This window comes from Phaseolus vulgaris, chromosome 11 (assembly GCF_000499845.2).
Source record: "Phaseolus vulgaris cultivar G19833 chromosome 11, P. vulgaris v2.0, whole genome shotgun sequence".
NCBI lineage: Eukaryota > Viridiplantae > Streptophyta > Magnoliopsida > Fabales > Fabaceae > Phaseolus > Phaseolus vulgaris.
This window is the reverse complement of record NC_023749.2, coordinates 48,918,447-48,940,118: the sequence shown is the minus strand read 5'-3', so window position 1 is coordinate 48,940,118 and position 21,672 is coordinate 48,918,447. Positions and strand designations below refer to the sequence as shown.

Genomic DNA, 21,672 nt, shown 5'->3' with positions numbered 1-21,672 from the left:
GTTGTGGCTCTCAAATTACACAGCCATTTACTTGCAGTTTCTCCTCATGTTGTCTCCCATACTTGTAATACTCTTCTTAATTTCATACTCCACTACCTGTGGAAGGCTCAACTTTAGCTTCATGCGTTTGAAGAATGTGGCATCTCATGGAATGTAGCTAGCCATCTTGCTGCTGATACTTCTGTGGCTTCCTTTCAATGTTCATTTCATTCTTAGTGGTTTCTTCATCCTCTTTTTAGACATTATTAAGTATTGAAGTGTTTAAGCTTGTATTTCAGCCTATGTTGGAAATTTTATTATTTTTTCACATGAAGCTTTAGGTTCTTTCATGTGAGAATTTTTTACTAATGAATAGTAAAAATTAAGCATATTTACATGTTTAGCTAACATTGTATTATAATGTTCAAATGACATTGATTACTTCTTGAGAAACAGAGGGATAAACATATGAACAACTTCATCACTCTATTAAACATGTATCAATGTTCCTTTATTTTTAATTACTTGTGAGACAAAGTTAACTGTCAAATTTCTGGTGTATGTTAGTCATATTTTAGGAAGAAAAACAAGCAACAATTGTTCCATATGAACCAACAAAATATTACTTCAAATGAATTTCAATTATACATATACATGAAAATTATTTTTTATTTCCCCTCCAGTTCTTGGTTATAACTATATAATTTTTTTTGTGGGTTAGAAACTGAAATTGAATATAATTTTTACTTAGATAAGAATAAAAACTGTGATATTTTGAAGATGATAATCGTGTAGAAGTCATATTTTGATGATAAACATATAGAAGTAAAATGACATGCAAGAGATTTTTTTAATTAAGGAAAAAAATTCTTTTTTTTTCTTTTTTTCTCTCCAGAAGACTTTGTAGAGAAAATTATGTAATCATTCTCCAGAGTAATACTTAAATTAAACAAAAAATAACAGAAAACCCTATATAGTTAACAACAAACATCTTAAAAAAATGTTGAGTAAAATCTCTCAGTTGACATCAACATCTCTCTCATAAAAGATAGTCATGCATAAAGATCAATGACAGAAATTGGATTTGGACCCCAAAACTGTTGAAGGGAGCTAAGAGGTTTTCTTGGGAGGAGCCATGTTCAAAAGAAGGGAAACAACTGCTTTCACAGTACAAAGCTTGAGCACCGATAAGGTGACTAGATATAACAGCAAGCCTGCAAAGAAGTAAAGACTGATAAGCTTGATTATTACTATAAATGATCAAATTAAGACACCAGTTTGCACAATAAGAACAGCAAATTTAGAAGTTGAGAAGAAAACTTGCCAGTTTGAAAATGAGATAGATCATTGACATCATACTTTGCTCTCCAAAGTTTAGAATCCAAGATAGCCTACACGAGAGTTTCATGCAATGATAATTGTATTTAGAAAGAGAACAATTTTCTTATCATATACTTGTGTAACAATACAAATAAACCACCAAAGTGCATGAGATAACTTTGTGTTGACCCTCACAATAGTCCAAATTTAAAAATTTAGGTACAAGTAACTTTCTCTCTGTTAGAAGGAAACTAAAACCAAAACACCAGAAGTCATTAGACACCAAGAATGTGTTTGTTTCAAGTCTTACAAAATTATTCCCAGGAATGTAACATTTTCATATTTGGTGAAAGTTATAAAATTTATTTCGAAAAATTAATCATTCCCAGGAATCTATATTACACATGCTTCCCGTTCTTCCTATCCCCATGTAGAATAAATTCATATAAGTTATAAAAAGTATTTCGAAAAACTATTTTCATTGGGAATGTAAGTTATTTTCTAAAATAACTTCCCACTTTCACTTTATCATACCTTTTTCTAATTAGAATAAATGTAAAAACGTTCCAAAGAATTGCACATACTTACCAAACATCTTTATAGGAATCGTGTTCCCAGTAAAGGTAATCGCAGGAATATCATTAAATACGTGAAATAGATACCCCAAAATTTGAAATACTGGTTCAACATAACTGGTTTGAATCCCATGCAAGGATGAAGATGACTAATATTAACAAGAATAAGAATGATCCACCAAAAACACAAGAACCGCCTAGAATTGACATTAGTTCCTGACTTCACGAAGCACTTAGAAGAATTTAGTTTCAACTAAGATGTTTACTTCTTAATTGGCATGTTTCGTTCTTTATAGTTAATGAAGTTTTTCTTATAAAATCTCCGGTGAAAAACAAACATATTTACCTTCAGCAGCAAATGTTTCACTGCAAGAGAAGCAATCAAGAGAACCATTGCAATGGAGGATACAATGGCATAAAATCTCAATAAACCAGACCGGCTGCGTCTTCGACCTGTCACAAAATTGAGAGATAGGTTACTTAAAAGGTTCAGATAAAAAGCTCAATATGATACAAAGGAAACAAAAAATAACTCTGGCTTTAGCCATATAACAACCTATATTCCCAATGATTAGTGAAACAACACTAACAAAAACAGATGAATAGGCAACTGTATTTTGAGTATCTGCTTCTATTCCTGGTAAATATGCAAATATTGCTCCTATTAATAGCAACGCAGCCTGCAAGGAACAATTTCAAATTTTAACATAGATGTCAACAGTAAGAGAATACAGATTCTCCAGGAATAGTTACAGATTCAGCATTTCTAATCACAAACTAAGGTTAGACAAAAAATGTATTACATGGCTACGAAGTAGGATTTAGAAAGTTGAGAATGAGACTATAAAACTTCACTCACAAGCACTACAACTTCATAACATGAATCCTTTACAGAATATAAAAACACTCGTTATGAACTGTGTAGTTTGAATAGCCACCCAAAAATAGTTCAACCGGATTAGTGCATGAGTACACATAAAAGTTAATAAATGTTTTTCATTAATGAAAGTATATGACTATCAAGTATTCAAGTTGATAAAATTGTTTTGACAATTTCGTCAAGTGTAGTCCACTGTAGGAAATACATGTCCTGTAGAGCTGTACCTCAAGAATCAAAGCAAGGCCAACTTGTTTAAATGTTTTCCAGAAATTTCAGTAAGAAAGCCTTCTATGTAAAGATATCATACAACATCATGTCACCCGGGCAACAAACCTATTACATTGAGCTGCCATACCCTTTTCCTAATTGTATCTAACAAATACCCAAAATCACCATAAGCCACAATATAAAAGTTGGAATTCGATTCAGGCGCAAGGGATATCAGCTCAGTTCAATCACCTGCTCTCTTCAATGGATTAGCCTTTCTGTACATTACTACGTGTTTGAGAATAGTTTAAAACTATTAGATGTAACAGGCTTAGTCCATATCTTTGTATTTTCTTATTCATAAATGCATAATCCTATGTGCTCAATGCACACAAGAAAGTCAACTTATGCCTCTCTTTCTCTTTTATTTTAACATGGTTTCAAAGTCTATCCTAACGAGGTTTGTTGCACCTATTATGTCACTCGCTATCGGATCACTCATTAATATTTAGTCATACGCATTAGATGTACATGTCTCGACATTGGGAGGTGTTGGAGATACCACATCAACTACAAACGAAACCAATTTATAGTATATAAGTAGGTACAAACCTCACCTTACTGGGTCAATTTTGTAGGATTGAGTTATGCTTAAAGTTCACTACTTAAAAAAAGCATTGACACTAATATTTGAACGTGAACACCCAAAATTCTGCTGTTAAGTTTTGGATCAAAACAGGTTCTCAGCTCAGAGATAGTCAGAACAAAATGTTGAAGGGCCAATACAAGATACAATTCAAAGATAGAAGAATCACAAATTTTATGCACACGTTGCTCAGCTTCTTGCAAAATCAGCTATTTTGGTCCTGGTACTCTATTCTCTTTCTACTTAAGAAGTCTGGCAGCAACATCCACTGAAATTGACATATGATAGATATATCAAATTGATTGTTGAACCTGTGGGCGGCAGTTTGATTCACTGGTACTGATTGGGGATGTTATGCATGTTGGCTTTTGCAAAAGGTTTGGTGCATTGGTGACTGTGTGTGGAAAATTTTGAGAGATAGTCTGGGGGTTTTAGTGGATAATTCTATTCCTTTTTCAGAATAATTAATTTGTTAATTTTATAAAAAAAATAACCATTTTCCAAAATAGCACAAAAGCAATTTGTACTAAATCACAGAGTTGTTACTCATTTAAACTAAATACACTAAACTGGTCCAAAATATTTCATTTAAAAATCTACAATCAATAACCAAATAAAAAATTATCACAGAACATATAATACCATTGGCATTGACATAGAATTACAATAATTATAAAAGAAAAAAAATAAACAAAATCCTAGATACCTCAGTGATAAAGTGCAGAGAGAGACGTTTCTTCCCCTTTGCAACTAGTTGATACCCTAAATGGCATAACATCAAAACAACAAAAACCAATGAGAATATTAATAAAACAAGATATAGCTAAAAGCTAAGCTATAGAATAAATTCAGTGCAACTGTATTAAAATATGTATGTCATAAATTAATAAAATAAAATAAAATAAAATAAAGAGAGATTAAGGAAAAGATGAAGCTAACTTGAATCAACAACCATACGGAAGGAGTAATCCGAGCCATCAGTTCCAGAGGGCCTTCCAGAAGCCAACTTTCTATTCTGCATCTTGTTTTCACACCTTGTATTGCAGATTACCCTACTTCCTTATCAAACTGAACCAATTATAGCTGCAAGAAAATTAGAGAATGTTAGGAATTTGAGGAAGGCATAGCTGGTTTCAATAGTTAGAATATTAGTTTAGTAAGTCAGAGGGGCAAGTTAGTAACATAAATAGTTAGGAGAACTTATGGGTGGGGAATTCATTAATATCCAATAATATTTGTATATTGAATATTAGCACTTTGTAAAAATAAAATCCTAGAGGAGAAATCCTCAAAGGAGAGATAACTAAGTACTATTCTTAATGCTATAATTGTTCAACTTCATTGTTTGTTTCGATCAATTTCTCTCAATTCATTCCCAAGTTTGCAACAGAAGTAGATTGAGATTACATTTAATGCATAAAAAACAATGGATCCCCAGTTAAGGAGTATACTAAAACCATTATGAACTGAACTCTTCTGGGGCCAGCCCTACCCATGATTTAAAACACTATCATAGCTAAAAGATAAATATGTTAAGGCCAACTATAATTTTAAGCAAAATCCAAACATCAAATGTTGTGATGCTTATATAAAAATACTCTAGGGTAACATCTTCCAAGACTATCCATTTATCCCTATGTTTTTTTTATCAGCAATGAATTAATAGAATTTAAAAGAAACACTTTAGGGGTGTTCCAACCCTTATACATAAAGACTCCTAATTAAGCATTCAACAATTAGAGCAAAGTTAAGCGACACACCACTTAATCAAAACCTTAAAACTAGTTAAAGATACTCAGTCCCAAAACCTGAATCTGCATAAAACCAGCACAAAACAAAACAAAAGCCTTGTGGCGAGGGAAAACTGCTAGAGAAAACATGCTAACAGCTAGGTGTGACCAGCACAACATAACCATGAAGAGCAAAGACTAAAAGATCCCCGGACCTTGCTGCATTTGCTTCCTGAATCACTACATACCTCCATGCATCTACCAAACATTGTCAGCAGCTTGACCATAGAAAGCAGCATATGCCTCAAACCAAAAAAATAAAGCCAAGTGCAGTGTTTTTATAGCAGAACCATTTATCCCTATGTTGTGTTAATAATGTGATAAATCAGAATTACACATAACAAACTGTATGCAGCTCAAGATAGGGATCTACTATTTGCTTTATTGTCATGGTATGACAGATCATGTCTGATTTAGAGGCAAACCTTGCAGCCAACAATCCTAATGTACTGTGGCTTATCTGTTAATTGATATTAAAGATTTGGTGTCATTGCTATGCCACGTTAGTGTTAAATTGTTTTCAACTCTTGTTAGTTTTGCAGCATAGATAGTTGTTTTTGGAGCAAGTTATGAATTGAATAACCATCGATGACACAATTTGCAATCAATTTGATATGTCTTAACAAGCAAAGGATTCATTTCTTGGGATAAATAGCAAATGACTTTGAATATTGGGCATAGATCAGTTAACTTCCATATCATCATTATAGATCACATGATTCAACAATTGATATTCAGAAACCTGAAGCTTCATAGATTTATTTATAACTTTATTAATGGTAAAATGTAAAATAGTGTACTCTAACTAACACCTACTTGCCTCAGATAGCTATTGCCTCAGATAGCTATGGATGGATCAACAATCAAATAATCCGCCTTTACATATGAGAACAGTTTACTGCCTCCATCAATAATGCATGCCAATGAAACTCATCTTAACTCAATTTTCACCTTTCAAATAACTATTTTTAATCTTTTTCCCATTGAAAATTTAACCAAAGATTCTTTTAAGACAAATGAGAATAGGTCTCTAAGACAAATGAAAATAGGTATCAGGCTGACCCCAGATAAAAAAAAAAGTCATTGCCCTTAATCACCCGTAATGTCACCAAAAGCAACTACAAAACATTAGTGAGTGACTGACAAGAGAAACCCCTACTTTAAAAGGGAAAAAAAATCAGATAAAGGAATAATCAAATAGGGTGCATTAGTGTAATAGTGTTCCTTTCCATTCAATAGCTGATTTGGCTTCTCAATTTTTTTTAAAGTAGTTAACAAAAGAAAGTAAAACTTGAAAGAAAGAAAAAACTATGGTTGAATTGTGTGATTCATATCAATGATATAGAGTTTGAACAATTAATGCATGTTCATATAATTCAAAGCCATTTGTGACTCATCAATGATATGAACCTTCGCTTACTAAATCATATTAACAAATCACAAATCACACAATTCTAACAACTATGCACAAAAATAACCAAAGAAAGCAGTCATTCTTGAATAATATTCTTGACAATACTTATCAAGATTACATTCATAAGCAATGTATACATTATCATTTTTAATATAAAATAACTATTTAATACATTGACTTATACGACCGTTTATAGAAATGATAACAAGCAATTTGTTCATCAACTTGCCCAAATCATTGTATCTCTACACACTGGTATCTCTAGAAGACTGAAAATATCATAAGCAGCTCAAAATTGAATATCGTTGGCTTCTGTAGAAGACTTTGGATAGCCACTATACTCAAGTTTGACATGCAAGGAAGAACAAACCATCTTGAACTTGACCCTGAGGCTATCCATGATCTCTTGCACTTGTACATTTTCTGGATCCATGAGAGGGTATTTCTCAATCAACTCCTCCATCTGGCCAACAATTGTTTTGGCCCGTGAAGAGAAACAAGTGGGATCAAGCCGAACAGCCGAAGTCCAAATGTCAACACAACCCCTATAGAAACCAAGCTCCTCTCCAATCTCAAAACCAACCTTCAGGCCAACCTGTCTGGCTTCTTCCTTGCCCGCGACAAGGCCGTGACTGTGGCCTTCATCATAGCCTTCCTTGTAATGGGTGTCCTCCAAGTTCAACGAGGAATCAAACAAGTCATCCATGGTCTGCCCCAACACAAAAAATGCTACAAAACTAACAAGGAGTTGAGACCAAACTAAAGATAGTATACCAACAACACTAAAACCACTCCTAATTACCATCCTCAATCAAGTGTTGAAAACCATAATGCAGGAGGCACTCCATTAATAAATGAATGGTGTATGATAGAAACAACATGGATCAACAATGAGAAGAAAAAAAAGAGGCCAAAACATAGTGTCAACAACATTTAGAGGAAATAGTGGAAAAAAAATCTACACCGTAATTGCTCACAAATCAAGCCCAAATGCAAAAAACATTAAATTTATTAAGAAACACGGCAGCACAAATAGAAAAAACAGTGAAACTTATGTTTCCGGCGGATGTTCATATAACTACTGATTCAAACTTCATTTTCCATTGGATCTTCTCGAGAAGGAGAATAGTTACTCTGAACAGCAAAAGAAACGCAACAAAATTGAAGAAAACGTATAAAATGAGTCAAGTTTTATATGTTAGACTTAACTTTTATTGATGATTTTTCATTCAACTTTTCTAAAACCAAATGTACATAAGTTATTTTAATTTACAGAATAAGTTTGATTCAATTTAATTTCTTTTTTTTTTTTGTTTATCTAGAAATACTTATGAAGATGATTATTTAAACAGAACCATAATATTATTATGAAAAATATTCAAACTCTATTGTTTGTTGTTATCTCTTTCTAAGCAAAGTGGAGTGGACGGTGGTAAGTTTTGTGGTGAGTCAATAATCACTATACTATCTAATAGCCTGCCGAACATGGCCTAATCAGAATGCTTCCAAAACAAATGGGAAAAGAGTGGTGTAAACTTTCAGCGCTAGTCCATTTTCATTCGTCTAGTCTATTCAAATTCTCAATGTCTACTTTGGAAAATGAAAGCAGATGTGTCCATAAATGGCCATTTCATTGATAGAATGAGATAGAGGAAGAGTTAGTACCAAGGTTATCAAACTCGCGGGTTGACTCTTAAACTCTCTCGAACAGACTCGCTGAACTCGGTGCAAACTCGCCTCGTGTTTTTGCAGTCTCAAATCTTTGCGCCTCGCCTCCACTGTGCCTCGCCCCACTTCCTTGCACTTTTTCGCTCCTCGTTGCAGCCCCATTAAGGTCTGCGATTAGGTTGGGTTTACGAGTCTACGTGTCGGGTTTACGAGTCGAGTTTACCGACCTCCCACGAGTCTACTTAGACTCTCGAGTCTGATAACCTTGGTGAAAAGGGTAAAGAGAAGAGTGTAAAGGGAGAGCAGGAGTGTAATTTCCTTAACTTGGGACTTGAAGATGCAGTGAAAGCATATGCTGCAGCAGGAAAACAGATTAAAAATGAATGTGAGCCTAGGCACTTGAACTAGGCTTTTAATTAAGAGCATTAATATGCTTTTCTTCATTCTCCTTTCATCTTCTACTTTTGGTCTTGGACAATTAAAAAAATGGAGGAAAGACGTTATCTTTTTTTATTTAATTTTTTTGGACTGGTGCTCATAGGATGCTAGTAACAAAATTTAAATTATTAGTTGAAAAGGGAGCAGGGTGTAAACTGCATTTTCTGGATTATACTTTCATATTTCTCTCTCTAGCAATCAATATGTTCCATGAATTTTTTCTTTCTTATTTAGGTGTATAGTTTACAGGGTGACTCTTGTTTGTGTGTGAAATGATTCATTGAATGGGCTTTTAACATTCACCTCACTTGGACAGGTGCACTTGACTGAGAGAGAGAAGCAAAAACTGCAGGTGTGGTCTAAAATCATGCCTTACAAAGAGTCCTTCGCATGGACCATTGTATCATTATTTGATAGCAGTATTGGTGCAGCTTCAGTAAGGCCTGCTTCCCCAAGTAGCCCTCTTGCTCCAAGTGTATCTGGTTCAAGTTCTCATGAAGGTGTTTTTGAGACTAGTGCAAAAATGTCTTTAGATGGAAAGCTGAGTTACTCTAATGGAAATTCTGTGGTAATTGAGGTTTCAACCTTAAATAAAGTCAAAGAATGCTATACAGAGGAATCACTTCAGGTGTGCGTTTCAGGTTTCCTGTCTTTGTTTTTGTTCATCAAGAATAAATTTTCTTACTTAATTTGCTGAAGAAAATAGATATTTGGTGAATTGCTTGTGTTAGTAGGCACCCTGCAGCTCTCTATTATTGATAATTATTCAGATTGAACTACATTATAGTAAAATTAGAAAATATAACCCTCTAGGATAATGATAAGCCACTATACCCAGATGTTAATTACCCTATAAATTAGTATAGAAACAGTTTCCAGCAGCAGTAAATGTATAACTTGTGAATATAAATAGAACTGATGGATCTGAACAGTCATATAACCTCCTTTTGACTGCTAGTCAAGATCCATTTCCAATTACTGACTATCATGAGGTGCGATATTACAATTATTCAGCATGCATTAAATATTATTTATTTATTCAAACTTCCTCTTATAGCTTTTCATTATTTATTGTTTCATTGGTTTTGTTGATGGTACAATTATTTAGTATGCTTTAAATATTTATTTATTTGCTCCTCTTATTTGGGTTTTGTTTTTCTGCTCCTCCATCAGATTGAAATGTTAATTTGTGATTGCATCGTCCTCTAAGATCAGTTGCTTGTTTTATTCAATATATGTAATTCAAATTTGTTTTAGTTATAATTATAGAAGTAAGGAGTAGATCCTATATAATCAAGAATATCTAGGTTATACATGTTTTATTAGGAGCATTTTTATTTGTCATATCATACCTTTATTAGTAGAGGATATCGAATCTCTATTTATTGGCTTGGTTCTTTTTGTCAATATAAATAAACCATTTGTGCTATTTGAGAAACACAGTTTCAGCTCAATGTCCCTCTCTCTCTCAACAGTTTTAATTGGTCTTATTTTTTGGGTTTCTTAAGGTTGTCTAAAAGTCTAGGTTTGGTCTATATGACACTGCTGTGCCACTTATATTATTAAGTCTCAACTTTTGGTAACTGTGCATTTTTCTTTTTCTCGAGAAGGCATACTTCTATAATTGCTATGATTAAAATAGTAGTGTTAAACTCTAATCTGTTCTTTGTGTCTGGTATTTCATGAAAAATCTCTAGTATCCTAAACGCAAGGTGCACAAACCTGTCAAAGGTGTTTTGAGGCTGGAAATTGAGAAGCACCAGATTTCCCAAGCTTTGATTAATTGTTAAATCAATGGCATTGGAGAAGACTCGCCTCTTCTATCACAGCCTTCCAATAGTTACCTTTTAAAGCTTATTTGATCAATGTACGTATTTTATAAAATTTTAATCCTTTTCAATTCTCCAAATAATTTATTTCTAATATTCATACTGCTATGAAGAATATTGCCTAAATAAACCCTAAACACAAGAATAAATAACCACAAAACCCTAAACCACAAACATAGAAGCAAACGGTCACACAACAGAACGTCCACTGCCGCAAAACGCCCACAAACGCAATGCATTCAAAACCAAAAAACGCCCACAAATGCAATGCATTCAAAAAACGACCAAAAAAAAAACCCACTGACCTTCCCGTCGCTCCTACCACTCCGGCCGCAACCGCTTCGCACTCCGTCCGCAACCTCCGTTCGCAACCTCTTCGCACTCCGTCCGCAACCTCTTCGCAACGTTCTCCTTGCGTTTGAGCAGCACCCACACTCCACTCAGAAAGCCCCAACCATTAACAATGAGGGTTCAGCGCTTTCTCAAACCAAATTAAAATTTCCTCTTATCACTGTGATTTTACAAAAACGTCCATGCCACGTCAGCAATCTATCCACATAAGCCCGTCCACGTAAGCCCGTTGTATTCTGGCGCATGGTTTGTGTAAAAATCATTTTCCTTTTAAATTATTGGGTCAGATATTTTTTGAAATAAGATTGGGATAAAATTACTTTTTATTATCTTAACTTTATTATTTAATAAGTAAAATCATATTTTATTCTATTTTGAAGAACTAAAAGGATTTTATTTGGGACAAAGACACCAAATTCACAGGATTTCTGTTTTTACTTTTTTATCAATTTTTATAAAAAACTTATATATTTCCGTTTTAGAATGAAAATGAATTTCAAAGAAACCTTATCAATTTATCTACTTTGAGTATTTTACCTTTATTTATCATATTCAATACATGTGTTCCTATTTAACTTTTTTGTTTTCATTATTTTAAAATAGACCTAACAAATTCTATTCAAATAAAGACTACATGAATTTAGATATAACTTGTAGCTTTATTTTATGACTTCTGTTTAAGATGTTTTATCTATTTTTAGTTAAAATTATTTACATTGAAAAATATATATTAATATACATCATACGAGATTGTTTGGTGGGAAATTCACATTATATACCATAATTTTTCACATTTAAATTACAAGTTATAATAGGTTCATAACCTATGAAACTCAGACACTTCTCTTAAATGGGTGTATCCGTGTCAAACACACGTATCGGTGTCGACACTCGTAGAACATTTATCAATGAAGTGTTCAATTCAAAAAATATTTGTTGATTTTTTAAAATTTTAACACGATTCTAACACAATTTTAAAAGGTATAAATACAATAATTTTCTAAAAACTCAAATTTATTGTATAAATTTTTATTATAATTATAAAAATAAGGAACAAATTCTTTTGAGCCAGTCATGGAACTCCCAAAAGAATCTGAAACATACTTTTGCACATAAATATTTATTTTCAATTTATATAATTCAAAATTATATAATATATAGATTTGTCTCCCTGTGTCCTACATTTTAAAAATTATACGTACCTTTGTGTCTGTATATGTACTACATAGTTCATAACACTCTCATTTTATACCATAATATTACAACCACCATTACATCTTATTAAATAATTTAATTTATAGTTTAAATATTTCATTGTTAAAAAGTTATAATCCATACGTTAAAGGTTGAATATCTGCAAATGAATGGCAAAATATTGGGTTGGCATTAAATTAGAAAATGTTGCATCATCCACGTTTACAACTTTGAATCATATAATGGAATATTTAAGAAGTAAAACAAGATTTCAACTAAGGAACAAAGCTATAATAAAACCAATGCTCAACAAACTAAAACCTTCTGCATGTTCTTAAGATCTCCTTGAACATATCTCTCGAATACAAACATCAGGTTTGCCAAAACAACATTCCCGAAAGAAAAATCAATGCATTTGACAACCATCTTTGTGAGGTAGATGAAGTCCCAAAAATGAAGCTGGCCTCAGAAATGATGCGAAAGGAAAAGGAGCTGTTCTCTTCCAAGCTTTAGAGGATGGAAATAGAACCAACTTATAATTTACATACAATTTTCCTAACTCCAATGCAACCAAAATTTATGACTCAATGGTTGGGTCCAGTTCAGATGGAATCTTAGTAGGTGAATCCTGTTCAGATGTGTCACTATCAGAAGGTGGAATATCTTCTGCATTGTGGTTAGGAGTTTGGTCAGTGGCCTCCCCCTTCAACTCATTCTCACTATATAAATCCTTTTGAACAGGGACACTTATTTGCTGCTGTGACGAAAGAACATCTGCGATAGCCTTAATAGCAGCAGATGCTTCATTGCCATCAACTGCATCATCTATGTCAACCCCATTAACATTAGGTTCCTCAGACTCTTCTTCCTGCTTAGGAGGAGGAACAAAAAACGGAATTCTACCCCTCTGCCAGTCATGAAGTACCATCTTTGCTCCAGTCATCAGGTCAGGTTCACCACCCTGAAATAACCAATATAGGAAACAGTCACAGAGAAGTACGATATCCTACCTCGCTCAGAGAGAGATAAACTAAAACAGAAGTCTCGTTCCATTGGATGGGGTCAGTTAAAAGGATCACAAGACACCATTCAGTTCAGTAGCGGAGCAAAAAGGTTCAAGAAAAAACACCAAGCAGGTTGGATAAAAGAATCAAACAATTCCACAATATCATGTCATAATTATAATCTATTGAAGAAGAACAGACCATTTAAATCTATATCCTTCTTGATGATTTGGCCGACACGTTTTCTGGGTTTCCCTCTACCTCTAACTATTGAACTACTCTTTATCTGATTTACACTTAATGGGTCTTCTACTCTCCACATGCACAAAAATTTGAATGCAAGATTGAGGGTTTTACAGCCTCTCTGTAAATTTTTCCCCTAAAACTTGGCAAACTGCTGTCTTTGGGGGGGTAATTAATTACATCTCTCTCGTTTTATACAATAGAAACAGACTATGAAACGTGTTCCTTGGGTTCATTATTGGCTTTTGACTCAATAGGCATCCCATACTAAGAAGAGTATGCACATATCTAGTCTTGGCCGCCGAATTGAGCAGAGCCAGAACTTAGATATTAAACTAAGAATTTCAGATTAACTAAAAAATAATACCTTCAGAAGTTTGCCACTTGATTTGCAAAGCTGCAGTAAGAAGTCATTTTCGTCATCCCTGGTGGCAACAAAAAAATCTTATGAGATGAGATGCCAGAACAGAAAAACAGGGTGAAAAGTTGCCATGATATAATACTGTCAGTCTTCGTTTGCCCATAATTTTGCTTGTATGCCATGGCATAAAAATGTTCTCTATCAACTACTACAGCTCCTATCAGAGATGAAGAATGATCATATGATTGGCAAACTTAGCATATTTTCATCAAAGGAACACATGAATACAAAAGGACACTCTTAGTTAACCAGGTCGACACCATTAAGTTCAGGAGACAGAGCCATACCACTCTTTTATTTTATATGCTCTCTCCAAATGTGCTTTCTTCACACGTTTCAAAACCTCACCTATATGGTCTGCAGCATCTTTCAAATTAGTTACACGCACCTGGAAGTAACATGTATTAGCATGACTGTATTGATTAATAATAATAATATAATTACCAACTACAGCAAAATTAATTCCACTACTACAAGCAAAAGCAAGGAGTAAAGCCACTGGACAAGTAAAACAAGTATAAGTCCTAAAAATGACAATAGAATATCACGTGAGCAAATGAAAGCTATGATGGTTCAGGAGATGCCAGGTTGAAACTAACTTCATCTCACTCAAGTATACTATCATATATCACCAATGGATAGCCACCATTCTGACAAATCAACAAGGGACAAACAAAATTGACCACCATCATATTTTAATGACATCAAAGTTTTTTAACAGAATAACTAATGTGTCGTTACCTGGATATAACACCAAATTAACTAGTCATTCAAAAATAAAAGAATAGTTTCCTAGACTAAGGTCCAACAAATCAAAACAAATAAAATAAAACAACCAAACAAAATAGATGATATCACAGGAGACAACTAGGTTGATTAGATTGCATTAAACCATATCCCTAAACAGTTGCTCAACACTATTAGCAAATTACAACAATGAAACTTTTCCTCAATTGCTGAAATTGCCTACAAGGATTAAAGCACTACATCTATTAATTAAATTAACACTAATTAAATTACCACTAAAAAAATAGTCTAAAACAAAACATTCTTCATAAAAGCACATTAACAACCAAAATTAGAGAAAGCAGAAGGTAACATACCACACCCTTTAACACAACATCTGTTTCAGAATCCTTGTTGTGGTAGACTACACCTGGACAATCAATCAAAAAGATTCTCTTTGTAAGCGTTATATACTGCCAGACTTTCGTTTCCCCTGGAATTGGAGCAACCTTGCAGACCTTTTATAACATATAATTGGATACGTGTTAGTCAATTTGTTAAAGTAATTATTCCACAACAATAATTTAAAACTAAACAAGATTAGTGAGTCTATGCTTGCATTCATGTCCACATAAATGCATAAACAACAGCTTAAGCAAAAAATGAGAAGCATTAAAGGAGAAAGAAGTATTACATTCTTTGTACGCAAAGTGTTGATTACTGATGACTTCCCAACATTTGGATATCCAACAAATCCAACCGATATTGCTTGCTTATCCCGTTTCAAGCGTGCAAATTGTCTAAGTACAGATAGAAGAGAACCCTACGCACAATAATGACAAATAAGAAAATAGCACATAGCAGGAGATGCAGAATAGCTATATCAAGTTTCAGTTATATTTCTTTCATAAATTAACAAAATTGGCACATAAACCAAACAAATTAAATGAAGATCAGGTGTATCAGAAATACTTTTCCAAAGGACTTGTTAATGTTTGCATGGAATGCCAGAGTTGGAAATTCTTTAGACAAAACTCTAAGCCATCCTTTTGTTGCCCAAGCAGGAACTAGATCACACTGAAAAGGGGGAAATAAAATTAAGTTTGCTTTAAGTCAGATAATAGCAATATAGGGCACTTAACATTTTAGAGTAATGTTAAAAACAAATCATGTTGTCACTAACCTTGTTCAATAAAAGCACCATGTGTTTGTGCTTACAATTTTCCTTCAAATGCTTCTCTAAATGGTAACATCTTGTGCCTTGTGGATCCCTCGCATCTAGAACCTGCATTAGGATGCATAAAGTATTCAAACTTTGAGGAAGAGAAGATGGATCTGTTGGACAACTTCAAGGACTTGTGTTCAAAGAAATCTGACCTACCATAGACCCTTTATCTAAACAAAGCACAAAAGGAGCACAAAAAAGAAAGTTGCTTTAAAAATGGAAAATATTAACCAAGACATTTTTTCAAATTTGAGATAAGACCTAAAAGTGACCTTACACTGACAGAGCAACATATCAGAAATGCCTATCATAGAGCACATTTTTTCTGTGGCACAATCATATCTAATTGAAACAAACACATGCACACCATTGCAGAAACATAGACACGAGAAAATCTAAAAATGCTACCTGTACAACAACATCAGACGAATCTATCACTTTGTAAAGCTCGCCCCATATGCGTTTACTTTGACCCTTTTCGAACATGGTATGTCGCACTAAATCTCTAAATCCATCCCCATCATCAGCTTCTCCAGATGCACTAGAACCACGCTTCTGTTCAAACACATCTGCAAAATACCATAGCAAAGAAGGAATGACAATAATCTCACACTAAGTAAAGCACAATTAATTTGTAGAAAGAAACTACAGATCACATAAAACAAGAATTCCCACAAAATAAACAAAAAAGTTACTATTCAGTTTCAATTAAGTGAATCTGTTAAGTGCACCATCATAAAACAACTAATAGACCAATGGGTGCTTAGATAAGAAACAGAATCTCAATTTAAAAATATAACTTCTTGAGCTATTATTTCTAACTTCTACAAAAACATTTCCCATCTCCTGTTTTCTTAAGTGATCTAGTGAAATGTAGGACAGATAACTTTTAGAATAGTAAACTACTTTAGAAAAAAGAGTTAACAAGACATAAATAACTAAACTTCTTTGTTCTTGAGATTTACTTATTCGGAGAAACTTATGTAACCTTTATGAATTTTTTCACTCAAAAATAGTTTTTCTCAGAACATACACACCAGCAAACAGGTTCTAAACTTTTAAAGATAACAACACAACCCCGTTGCCCATCCAACCTACAAATTCACAGAGAAACCATCCTTTTACCTTGAGAACCATCAGCTTTCTTCAGCAAGGACTCGTAGTCAGCAGCCAAGAGGCTGGGGCGCTTTCTTTTGGTCTTAGGTCCAAAAGCATCTTGAAAAGGCTCTCTATCAAGCAGATGAACTCTAACTTGCTACATTCAAAATCCATAAACCATTAATAAATTCATTATCATTTTTATTTTAAAAAAACGCACACAACTCATTCACCAAAAACGCAGAACCTAACAAACAAACCTTCTGGTGATCATTGAGCAATGACAGCGGCAGTTTCTTCTCTTTAAGAATCACATTGTAATTACTCGACATGCGACTCTGCAGCTCTTCCCGGAAGAACTCGAGCTCCTTCTGATTCACAACACGCGTATTCCCTGCGGATTGTAATATTCGCAAGTTCAAGTTGATGAAACGCGATTCTTATTTTTGAATTAAGCATTTAAGTGATTATTGTTACGAAATTGGACATACCGAACCATCGGCGATCAGGTTGAATACGTGTGCTGGGAAGATCCTTGGACTGAAACTCATTGGAGAGGACTTTGCCTTTTCGGTCGCGAACGGGTCTGGTCTTGTACATCTTGAGGCGGCGCACGGTGGCGGCGGAGCGCCTCTCCTTCTTCGAGTCATTGCTGCGGTTAACGTCGAGAGAGTGCTTCGGTTTGCCGGAGACGTTCACCTTCTTCTCTTGCTTCTTCGCCATTGCAGTCCAGAGACAAAAAGAGAGATAAGTTGGTTTCTTACCTTGTCAGTATCTACAGCAGTTTGGATATGACCTGGAATAAAGGATAGAATATTTAGTATGGTTTAGAGGTAGCAAAGTTACTTTTGATTAACATGATTTTGATCTCACTCTTATCCTGTAACTCTTCCTCTATAAATTCCTGTATTAGTTTTGTATTTTAGCCTTCAAACACAAGTATTGTTATTGATATTGTACATTGCGACATGTGTAATTTAACTCCTCTAACAAATCTAGAGAATCAATTAATAGAAGAATGATGAAGTATGCTACAACCACACTTTACATAACCGTAGTAAGAATTATACTAATAATTTCATACTTCATGATCCGTTAAATTGGATGTAGCACCTTGGTTCAACAGTGAAAGCAAGTGTGAATGATTAAACTAAATATCCTGAAATAGTTGTTTTAGGTTGATGTTACTATTCCACTCCCAATTACCATCCTCAATCAAGTGTTGAAAACCACAGTGCAGGAGGCACTCCATTAATAAATGAATGATGTACGAAAGAAACAACATGAATCAACAATGAGAAGAAAAAAAAGAGGCCAAAACATAGTGTCAACAACACTTACAGGAAATAGTGGGAAAAAAAAATCTACACCATAATTGCTCACAAATCAAGCCCAAATGCAAAAAACATTAAATTTGTTAAGAAACACGGCAACACAAATAGAAAAAACAGTGAAACTTATGTTTCCTGCGGATGTTCATATAACTACTGATTCAAACTTCATTTTCCATTGGTTCTTCTGGAGAAGGAGAATAGTTACTCTGAACAGCAAAAGAAACGCAATAAAAGTGAAGAAAACGTATAAAACTACCTGCTGGTGATTGCTGCTCTGCAAATTCCAGTGGCTGAAGAGAGAAGAAGTGAGAGCTAGGGTTTGGTTGTTTTAACAGTCAAATTTCTCCATCTGTTTTTTTCTTTAATTTTAGTACTGTTTTAGGAAAAATCATATAAAAAATTTCAAATAAGTATATATATATATATATATATATAAACTTACCAATACTCATATTATATTTTCTTTCTATTTTTTTTCTCTTATTTTTATTTTTCTAAATTATATTTTATTATAAAAAGGGTTTACCAAACACAACCTTCAAATTTAACTAAAATTCTCAGAAAATTATACAAACATTTTGCTAATTCAACTAGTCTCTTTATAATTTAAAATGGGTATTAATTTTTTATTTCTAATAAAATGATTATTACGATTGATTAGAACTTAAACAAAATAAAATTGTAGAGATTAAAATTTTTTAAATTATTTTTATAAAAATAATAAGCTATTTAAGTATTATATATTAACATTGTCAAAAATATCATCATCTTCAAATTATAAATTGTCTTCTAAAAATATATATTTTATGAAAATACTCAATATATAAGAAATTAAATAACTATAAGCATATTATTAACTTATTATTATATTTACAAGTTATATTAAAATTGAATAATAATTATGGAGTTTCTTAAGTACATTTGTGCTAATTCTATTGATTCATTTTTGAACATTTGTTAAATCAGTCATCTTAATTATGTTTTTTATCTTAATTATTTAATTATTGTCCTGTTTGTTATTGAAATATTATAATAATCATCAAAATAAAATTATTCTTTTATTTTAAAAAAATGTTTGCAATTAATAATCTTTATTAATATCAAGTAAATTTCAGTAGATGAAAATAGAAATATTAGAAGAGGATAATAAAGGAACTTCAAAAGCTCGTAAGATAAATTAGATTTAAAAAATTACAATGTAGATTAAAATATGGAGTTTTGTATATAAAAATAATAAAATTTGAAAATAGGAAGAAATTTATCTTTCTAAGAAACATAAAATATATAAAAAAAAAAACATGTATCTTGTATTACCAAAACTTTATAATTTATCATAATTAAATATATATTATTTCAAACACGCCATTTATGTTATAATTAACTTATTATACTTCATTTTTTTAATTTGTTTGAAAATTTTGTATATTGGATGTTACTTTCTGACAATGCATACTTAATAATTTTTTTTAAAAGACGGTTCTGAATGTTTTGCTTATTGGATGTCTTTAATTATATAAATCAACGTGTGGTTTAGGGTTTAGGATCTATAATATTATTATGCATTAGTAGTCGAAAGAACTTTAACAATTGTTATTTTTTTATTAAAATGTCTTATTTTATATACTTGTCTTACATTAAAAATTTATATTTAATAATTTGCATTTACATCTCTTGTTTGTATTGTGAATTATGATGATTGTACTATGAATACGAGCAATTACAAAGACAGGTACAAAACATATGGAGGACATTTAAGACTTTATTTTGTCTTTTTTTTTTAAAACACATGTACATATGAACTTGTGAATGTAAGTTATATTTTGAAATACATTCTGATTTTTATACACCCTTTGGGTTTATAGAATAATGGATAGCTAATTTTTTGGATATATGTTACAACTTTTTTTATTTGCACCTCCATTATTATTAACTTCATCTCATACTGATGTAAAAGATAAAAATATCCTCCATACTACTTTTGTAGTTGTGATTGTCATTGTTGTTATCGTTGTTGCACATTTGTTTTCCATTAACTCTTTGAGAGGAAGAATAAGAAGAGAAATAGTTCATTAAAAAAATATTATTCTGAAAATATCATATATGTTCAAAAAAGTTTGTAAAAAAAATTGTTCTAAAAAACTTGTTTCAAAATTATGTTCTAGAAAACTCATTCTAGAACATAGTTCATGTATTATGGAAAACTTGTTTCATAAGGTATTATCAATATTTTGAAAAACTTGTTTTGGAAAATTTGTTCTAAAATGTATTTAATGTGTTTCAAGAAACATATGTTATGAAAATCTTATTCCAAAAATCTATTATAAAAAATTCAAAAAACTTGTTACGAAACATTTATAGAATAGATAATGCAAAGAGTAAAATGACCATTTTTAAATTTTAAGGATATAGTTATAAATTATGCGGGTGCAAGAAAAAAACCCTCAGATATTCAAGACGTTGGGCTACTAGTAATGGTTTGCAAAGAGCAACTATTTTTTGCACCACATGGTTTCTTGCTCACTCTCAGAAGGGGGTGTTGAAAAGGTTTAAAATGTCCATATTTATGAACTAGTTTTGATATGCTAATGCAAACCCATGTACGAGAAGAAGTTGATTGTTTCTTCCTCACCTTCGTAGGTTTTTCTTCTGACACCCCATATAAAACATGAAAAATATTATTTTATCTTTCTCGTGACATTCCCATAGAGTAACTTCCGAATTATATAATCTGGACACACATTTGAAAAAAAATTATAGGATTACATAATCTAAAAGTTAAAAAAAAACTTTTAAATTATGTAATCCAGAAACTAATCATGCATCTGAAAAAATGTTTATGAATTACATAATCCAGAAGCTAATTACAAATTTGAAAAAAAAAATTCAAAGGTTACGTAATCTGAAATATTACAGGATATTTTTGGATATATTGAAATTTATGAAGGTGAGAGAATAACGTATAGAGGTGCTAGAAGAAACAACCGAAGAGGTTTTATATTTATTTTTTTCTATTACCCAACTTATGATTTTTGTATTAGTGACTAGGAATAAAATCATAAGTAAATTGTTTGATCAATTTCATAAAAAAAATACCATCTATAAAAATTTATATAAAATATAATTTATTTTGTTACCAAAATAATATTGTGGGTAAGATATCTTATAATTATATTTTAAAAATCTATTAATTTAAATGTTATTTTATAGATGATAATAGCTAAAAACTATTTAAGAGAAATTTTAAATTGAAAATAGGGATGCACCAAGAGCAAACTTGGATACACATGATGAAATATTTGTTTCTTTTTTCAAGGCTTATATGGTGATGTA

The 21,672-nt window shown here is 32.3% G+C and overlaps 3 protein-coding genes across 3 annotated transcripts; all 3 read right to left on the bottom strand.

Annotated features, from left to right (window-relative positions):
- Positions 1-924: 924 nt before the first annotated feature.
- On the bottom strand, positions 925-11,205 carry LOC137819477 (uncharacterized). Its single transcript, XM_068623344.1, has 7 exons — positions 11,052-11,205; positions 4,547-4,690; positions 4,314-4,369; positions 2,431-2,554; positions 2,221-2,327; positions 1,304-1,370; positions 925-1,193 (listed from the first exon to the last, which is right to left on the bottom strand). Exons 2-7 carry the CDS (start codon positions 4,626-4,628, stop codon positions 1,090-1,092), a joined length of 540 nt encoding a protein of 179 aa, XP_068479445.1. The 5' UTR covers positions 4,629-4,690; positions 11,052-11,205; the 3' UTR covers positions 925-1,089.
- LOC137809269 (uncharacterized) lies at positions 7,101-7,616 on the bottom strand. The gene has a single exon (XM_068610405.1). It carries the CDS (start codon positions 7,614-7,616, stop codon positions 7,101-7,103), a length of 516 nt encoding a protein of 171 aa, XP_068466506.1.
- A 1,253-nt stretch (positions 11,206-12,458) lies between the features above and the next one.
- On the bottom strand, positions 12,459-18,737 carry LOC137819221 (nuclear/nucleolar GTPase 2-like). The gene is made up of 12 exons (XM_068623006.1): positions 18,599-18,737; positions 17,500-17,804; positions 17,269-17,402; positions 17,036-17,165; positions 16,319-16,479; positions 15,869-15,970; positions 15,658-15,762; positions 15,380-15,508; positions 15,063-15,203; positions 14,247-14,347; positions 13,906-13,963; positions 12,459-13,252 (listed from the first exon to the last, which is right to left on the bottom strand). Exons 2-12 carry the CDS (start codon positions 17,729-17,731, stop codon positions 12,869-12,871), a joined length of 1,677 nt encoding a protein of 558 aa, XP_068479107.1. The 5' UTR covers positions 17,732-17,804; positions 18,599-18,737; the 3' UTR covers positions 12,459-12,868.
- Positions 18,738-21,672: the final 2,935 nt, after the last annotated feature.